Source organism: Neomonachus schauinslandi, chromosome 6 (genome assembly GCF_002201575.2).
Source record: "Neomonachus schauinslandi chromosome 6, ASM220157v2, whole genome shotgun sequence".
Classification (NCBI taxonomy): Eukaryota; Metazoa; Chordata; class Mammalia; order Carnivora; family Phocidae; genus Neomonachus; species Neomonachus schauinslandi.
In genome coordinates, this window is record NC_058408.1 from 113,318,620 (window position 1) to 113,326,203 (window position 7,584).

At 58.0% G+C, this 7,584-nt stretch overlaps 1 protein-coding gene across 1 annotated transcript in view; it reads right to left on the bottom strand.

The window, feature by feature from the left end:
• RBP3 (retinol binding protein 3) overlaps window positions 1-6,149 on the bottom strand; it is a 9,731-nt gene extending 3,582 nt beyond the window's left edge. Inside the window, exons 1-2 of the mRNA XM_021699962.1 lie at window positions 3,006-6,149; window positions 524-714 (exon numbers count right to left, since the gene is read on the bottom strand). Of these exons, the coding sequence (XP_021555637.1) occupies window positions 524-714; window positions 3,006-6,053 (3,239 nt within the window). The 5' untranslated portion in view covers window positions 6,054-6,149. The remainder of the gene's footprint in view (window positions 1-523; window positions 715-3,005) is intronic.
• Between the last annotated feature and the right edge of the window lie 1,435 nt (window positions 6,150-7,584).

Below are 7,584 nucleotides of genomic sequence, written 5' to 3' on the forward strand. Positions count from 1 at the left end.
TTTCTTTCTTTCTTTCTTTCTTTCTTTCTTTCTTTCTTTCTTTCTTTCTTTCTTTCTTTCTTTCTTTCTTTCTTTCTTTTCTTTCTTTCTTTTTTAAAAATTTTATTTAAATTCAATTAGCCAACCAACATATGGGACTCTGGCTTTCTAATTCTCATGACCGGAGTGGTCATGGGCTGATTTTGTATGACATGAGATTGATTGATGGTCAGAATCACCTGGGATGATGCCTTTCAAGTACACAGATGACAAGGCCTCACCCCTGGAGCTCTGGATTCAGTAGGGTGCCCTGGAATCTGTTCTTAATGTCTCCCTTTCCCCCTCTCTCTCCACTGAATCCAATGACCAGGCAAGTTTGGGAGCCAAGGAGTAGCCCAGTGATTCTCAGCCTGGAATAAACATTGGAATCATCTGATGAGCTTAAAAAGACCACCAGTGCTGGGGTTCCCTGCAGCCGACCAAGCCAGAACCCCCAGGGCCAGAGACCTCTGCCTGCCCCTCCCCTCCTCCCTGGACCACTGACCTCATGTCGATGATCATGGCATCTGTGTGCACAATCTTCTTCCAGACGTGCTCCACCAGCAGCTCTGACACCTGGGTGAGCAGCTCACAGTCCCCAAACATGTCAAACCTCAGGTAGCCAAGGTTGTCCTCAAACACATTAGTATGAAAGGAGAACTTGATCAGGTCCTCAAAGACTTCAGGGGAAGGGATCTGAAAGATGAGGGGGGGGGTCCAGCTCAGTGTCTGCAAAGGAGCAGATTAGCAGATTTTACAGCTCAGGAAAGTGGTCACCGTAGTTTTCCTTTATACATGAACGATACTGAGGGATGGGAGTGGACTAACTTTTCTGAAGGAGGTAGTAGGTGCCAGGAGCTTTTCCGGTGGAGCATCTAGGAGGTTATGTGGGTGGTGGGCCTAGGATGTGGACCCAAGGTTGGTACGATGTGGTTGGCAGACTCCTTACGGAGAACACTCATGTGTGCAAACCCCACACCATGGGCCAGGGGGTCCAGAGCTACAAGGCCCAGGTGTGCTCTCCACTCTGATTCCTGCCCCCCTCCCCTCACCGACATCACCAGACACTTTCTGATGTCTCTGAGTTCATCTTCCTTTCCTTCCCTGGGGCACGGAGGGAAGATATTAGCTAGCTACTGGGCCTCTAAGTCTTCAGCAGGGGTTTGGCCTTCTGCTGAGCACATTGCAGCCCTTACCATCACCCTCAGGGCACCCTGTAGCATCCCTTCTCCTTTCAGTGAGGAAACTGAAGCACAGAGTGATCACAGTCACACAGTAAGTGGTGGAGCCAGAAGCTGAATCCACATGTGACTGCAAATTCATGAACCCTGGCTACACTAGAAAGGAGTGATTTGGAATCTGGTAGCCCTGTGAGCCCAGCACAGTGCCACATATGAGGCTCCCCCAACATGCCTTGTGCCTCCTCTTCTCTCTTCAAGACTGCTAGAAGGACACAGGCTCTGTGGGCTGGAATGAGAACAAGCAGTGTGCCGGGGGTTAACTGGGACACCCGGCCTCCAGGGCCTGCTCTGCCCTCAGTCACAAGCTCTTTGGCCATTGGCCACTCTCCTCTGCACCCCTCTGGGCTTCCGTTTATTTTTTTGTAAAACGGGGATGGCTATTCTGCAGTAGATGCTTCTCGTGCCCTTAGCCCTCCTCTGACTCTGGCTGCCGCCGGCCTTGGCTGCCAGGGCCTGCCTCCAGCACACCCCATGTCTTTCCACCCTCTCCTTCAGGACCTTCTCCAAGCTGCCTCAGAGTCTGAGAGAGTTTATGTCCACAGGGGGACCTTCAGCCAATGAAGGACAGGAGCTGCCCGGTCCCATCTGCAGATGGACAGCTCCGGGAGGCATTCCCCTCACTTGTTAGGTTCCCACTGGAATCTTCAGAAGCAACAGCTTCAACAATGCACCCACCTGTCCCCACCTGTCCACTTCCCTCCTTCCCACTCTCTCTGCTCCTGCACTCCTGCTTCAGAGACCGCCTCCCCCATGAACTGCCTGCATCCAAGACCTGCTTTCCAGGGAACCTGAGACAAATGCTGCCCTGCCTCCTCAAGACTATGCAGTGAAATAATGGATGATAAACCACGTGGAGAGATGTTGTAAATGCTGCCTTTTGATGAGGCTCCTAGCTGATGGGAGTGCTTGGTGAACCCTTGGCTTATCTGGGCCACGGGTCTGGAGAACTTTCTTCTCAACCACCCAGCAGCAGAGCTCCTCAACCTTGATTTACCTTTTCAGTGTTTCCCCAAACGTCACTGCTGGCTTCAAATAAACTGACCACAATCGCCTTGCGCAGAATTTCCCATCCAGCTGGCCCTCGGTTCAGAACACGCCCACTGAGTGAGCGCCTTCCGGCCGCAGTAGAACTACAATGACATGTGTGGTGGGAGGGGAGGAGAAGGCAGGGGGGCCTCACCACTGCTGTGGTCCTCTGGGCTGTGCGAGGCACCCTTGACCACACCCCTGCCTGTGTCCGGGCTCCATGCTTTAGCTCTGAGGCAACTGTGACGTCGAGACCTCTGCCTGCTTCTCTCTCCCCACCCCCTCAACTCATTCACACAAACTGCAGCCCCCCCGCCAGGCGGGCAGGTGGTGAGAATGAACACAAACCCCATGTTGCCAGAGGAGGAAACCGTCGTGACTTCTCGTGACCTGACCTTATCCTCACCACTGACTATAAGAAGCGCTGCAAACATTTGCCTTCCGCCCCTGCCAAGAGTGAAACTCCTTCTCTACCAGGGCTTTTCAAACTGCGTTCCTGTGGGTACCACTATTCAACAGAGGTGCTCAGGGACCTCATGGATGTGAGAAGGGGAAGGGATGACAGGAGGAGAGGAAGGAAAACTGTGACTAGTGAGAACTTGAACCCAGAACCAAGTCTGGAGGCCATTGTCTTGCACCACGCACAGAGCCCGGGGTGTGCAGACAAGCGGTCGGCTCATTCCTGGGACTGTGCTAGGCTAAGCGTCCCTTATATCTCACCTGCATGGGCACAATCCCGGGAATGCGGTCCTTGGCATCCTCAGGGATATGGGCTGTCTTCAGGTGTGGGTCTCCGGACAGCATCTGCAGATCAGCCCCCAGCATCTCAGCCAGGGCCCCTTCTGAGGTCACCCTGGAATAGCGGCTCTGCAGACCACTCAGCTTGGCAGCCATCTTGGCCCCCAGTTCTGGAGAGGCATAGTTATCGGCTACCAGTTTCCCGGTTGTCTGCAGCACGGTGGACACCTTGGCACGCAGGGCCACTATGTCCCGGGCTGTGGAGAGGGCCTCACTCATGGGCACGGCGATGTCCGGCTCCACCCCAGCCAGGTCCCAGACCTCGCCTGTGCTGGCACTCAGGGCCATCTGCGTGGGCATGGAGGCATATAAGGGGCTGCTGCCCACCTGGTAGATGCCCACAGAGAGTGCCCCTCCAGCTGTGGGCTCCCCAATGACTGTGGCCCGCTGTAGGTCCTGCATGGTGTGGGCAAAAGCCTCCGCTGCCGACCCGCTGATGTGGCTCGTCAGGATGTAGAGGTCCTTGTGGGGGCCATAGCGCTGACCGGCCACCTGCGGCAGGGTCCACACCTCCGTGACCCTTGAGGTGGCCCTGTCAAAGACAGAGTAGAGGTGCTGGCGGGGCTCTGCCTCAAAGAAGTAGGAGCAGAGCAGCGGCACGGCAGTGGAGTAGCTGCCGGGGTTGTACCTCAGGTCGACGACCAGCGCGGCTGTGTCCACCAGCCCCTGCCACACCAGCTGCACCAACTGTGGCCCGATGGCCTTCACCGTCTCCAGCTCAGCCATGGCGTCGAAGCGCAGGTAACCCAGTCGGCCAGGGAGCACCTCTGTTTTAAACAGGGCTTCAATGAGGTAGGAGACCTCCTCTGGGGAGGGGACAGCGGGGGGTGGCGGGGGCACCTCCTCAGCCACCATCTCACCAGGGCTGTGGAACACCAGCAGACGGTGGTCCCCAGACATCTCCTGCAGGTCGGCCGTGAGCTGGGAGGCCAGTGACTCCAGGTCCACGGCTGTGCGGTAGGCCCCCTGGGCCAGCTTGGCTCTCAGCAGGGCACTGGTCTGCCCGACGACCTCTGGCTGTGCGTAGTGCGCCTCCACCAGGTGCCCTGTGCCCTCCACCAAGGCCTCCAGGCTGCGGTGGAACTCCAGCACCTCTTGGGCCTTGTCCAGGGCCTCCTCGGCCAGCACGATGGCATCGGGCACCACGCCACCCCCCAGCCAGCACTCGCCGTGGTTGTCGATGAAGGTGAGCACGGGCACCGTGAGCACCAGGTCCCCCTCGGGCATCTCTAGCAGGGGCACCGTGCGGGTGTGCAGCAGGCTGCCCGCGGTGATCTCGCCCACCAGTGTGGCCCAGCCCAGCGACTGCATGAGGAAGGCCAGCTCCTCGGCGGCAGTGGCAGTGCGGTGGCTGGTGAGCAGGTACACCCCGCGCTGGGTGGGGTAGCGTTGGCCCAGCAGCTCCATGCGGCTGAAGTGCTCCTGTGTGATGTTGGTACGGCGGTCATAGGTGGTGAAGAGGCGCACGGAGCCAGTGTCGGGGCCCTGGAAGTAAGAGAGTAGCAGGGGCACAGCAGAGGATGGCCCCCCGGGGTTCTGGCGCAGGTCCATGATGAGGTGCTCCGTGTCCTTCAGGGGCTCCCACACCTGCTGCACGATGTATGGGCTCAGCACCTCCAGCACCGAGGCGTCGGCAAAGCTGTCAAAGCGGAGGTAGCCCACGTTGCCCGGCAGCACGGACACCTGGAACATAGAGTCCACCAGGGCCCGCCGGACAGCCTCATCCTCGGCCACTGTGGGGACCACCTCCGGAGGGTCAGCGTCTCCGACCTCAGGCCCAGAAAGGGTTTCCTTGGGCCTGACGGCCCGCACCAGGAGCCTGGGGTCCTCAGACGCAGTCTGTAGACCAGCGTTGAGCTTCGTGACCAGGTCCTCCTCGGAGACCACTGCAGAGAAGTCCATGTTGGCCAGGTGGTGCAGCAGGGTGGGCACGTGGTCCACCAGCGTGTAGTAGGCCTGCAGCGCCTCCTGCAGGCGCTGCACGACTCCTGGCAGGGCCCGGCGCAGAGTGAGGATGGCCAGGGCTTTCTCGAGCGCCTGCTCTGCTGGTGTCCCCACACAGGGCAGCACCCCGCTGCCCTCCCATGTCTGGCTGCCTCCTCCCAGGGGCCCTAGGGACCTGGACACAGGCACAGTGAGGAAGAAGTCAGACTGGCCTATCCGCAGCTTCTGGAGGTCCAGGGCACCCCCCACAGTCCGCTCACCCACCACGATGGCCCTGCGCATCTGTTTGAGGATGTAAGTGATGTCCTCAGCCACGCCCCCCGTGTGGCCACTGGTGAGGACCACCACATCCTTGTCGGCACTGTACCTTTCTCCTAGGACCTGGGGCAGGGTCCAGATCTCAGTGGTTGTATTGGAGGGGCGGTTGTAGATGGTATCCACATGCAGGACTGTGTTCCCTGGGTGTAGGTAGGAGATGACGTAGGGGATGCCGGAAATATGGCCCCCAGTGCAGTGCCGGAGGTCCAGCACCAAGGCAGAGGTGCCCATGAGCTCCCTCCAGACGCTGGTCACCAGGAAGCCCCCCAGCTTGCTCACCACCTCCTGGCCTGGGATGTCGTCCATACGCAGGTAGCCCACATTGCCCTCCAGAACCTCGTGGCGGATGCCCTTCTGCAACCGGGCAAGCTGTTCCTCTTGTGTGAGGTTGGTGAGTGCTGGGGCTTGCCGGGGAGCCTCAAGGGTGCTGGGCTCATATGAGATGACCAGGCGAGGGTCGTTCAAGGAGCTCTGCACCCCCGTGGTCAGCACATGGGCCAGAGTCTGAGGGTCTGAGATGGCGAGGATCTTACGACTCTTGATGGCCTGCTCGATGGCTTCCTGCATCCCCATCAGGTTCTCTGGGAAGCAGTAGTTATCCAGAAGGACCTTGGCCATGTCTAGCACCAGGCTTGGCTGGAACAAGTGCGTGGGGCCGGCCAGGCCACAAATCAGCACGGACAAGATCAGGGCCCATTCTCTCGTCATGGGGATCCAGCAGGAGAGCTGGCTCCTGCACAAAAAATCCCTTGACTGTGCGTCAGGCACTGCCCTGTGTGGTGGCTGCCTTCCTCCCTCGTCCTTCTCAGCGGGCGGACAGAAGGTCTGGGGCTAAACTCGGGAGTTGGGGTGCGGCTTCTAGCTCCAGTAAGCCTTTAATCCTGTCTAATTCAAGCGCATCAGCCCTGGGGACTGGGGAGCAGGGGCCGAAGTGGTTTGACCCAGAAGGTACGTTGGATCTCGTCTTGCTGTGCCACCTCTGCGTGTAGTAATCTGAGTAACTACCGTTCACTTTGAGTTCCTGCCACACGCCAGGCACTGCGCCGCATGCTTCACCAGGTGACAGTTTTCACCAGTACCTAGCAAAATAAGAGCTATTAACCTGCGGTCAGCAGCATTTCCCCACCACACCGAGTGACCCACAGTCTCTGGAATTAGGCAGAACTCATTGGAGGCCTGGCTCTGTGACTCTCTACTCTGTGGCCTTAGGGAAGTATCTTACTTATTGTGTCGATTAAGTAAGAAACTATGCGTAAAGCATCTCATGGTTTCAGGCAAGGAGGGAGCATTCCATTACTGATAAGTTCTCCGTGGTGGAAATGATCTCTGCTGTACGGCTGAAGAAATAGAGCTCAGTATCTCACCGCAGCCCATCATCTTAGCTGAGAGGCAAGGGGTCACTGAGAAGAAGTCTTGCGGGGGGGCTGCAGTCAGCTCCGACAGTGCAGAGGCTGAGGCTGAGGCCGCTATCCACTTCAGGGCTGGAAGTTGATTTTTATGTCTTGCTAATGCATCCAGGGAATTGGTGAGGGCCCCCCAACACCTTTCAAACAGTAAGAATACAGTGTCTGGACCTCAATGCGGTGTGTGGTGAGTGGGCGCGGTGTCCACCTTCCAGACACCACGGGATCGGTGATTCCAGGTCAGATGAGGTTGTCTCTGCGACCTAACAAGTGTCCATGCTCCTGGCTAAAGAAGACCCTTGCTGGTTGAGGGCTCGGGCCGTGGCCCGCCGTTTGCCGGGAGAACCCAGTTGTAGAACTTGAGTCTCTGGGGTCCCAGACCTCACAGGCATCCAGGTCATTCCCCCACCTGCACAGAGCACACAGGCCTGTCTCAGGTGAACGCTCCTTCGCATGGAAGTGCCATGCTTGCAGCTGACTTGCCACAGATCTCCAAGGAGCCTAGAGTCTAGAACCCCTGCTTTGTCTCCGCATCTCTCTGGGGGTGGGCACTTCCCATATTTAACAGACAAACACGGCTCAGAGTGCACACAGCCAGGGAGAGCACTGGGAGAGCGGCCCGCCTCCCCTCTCCTCGCTTGGCCCCGTTCGCGCCGCACACACCCGTTGGGTCATGCAAGCTGTAGGCAGGTTCACACGTGTGCCTCAGCAGGCAGCTGCCGGAGCTATTCCCGGGGACAGGGGGCCTTTCTCGGCACCCTCGAGAACCACAATCCGCTCTCTGGAAATCATTATCTGAGGATGTTTACCAAGGGGTTTATGAAGGCCAAAGAGGT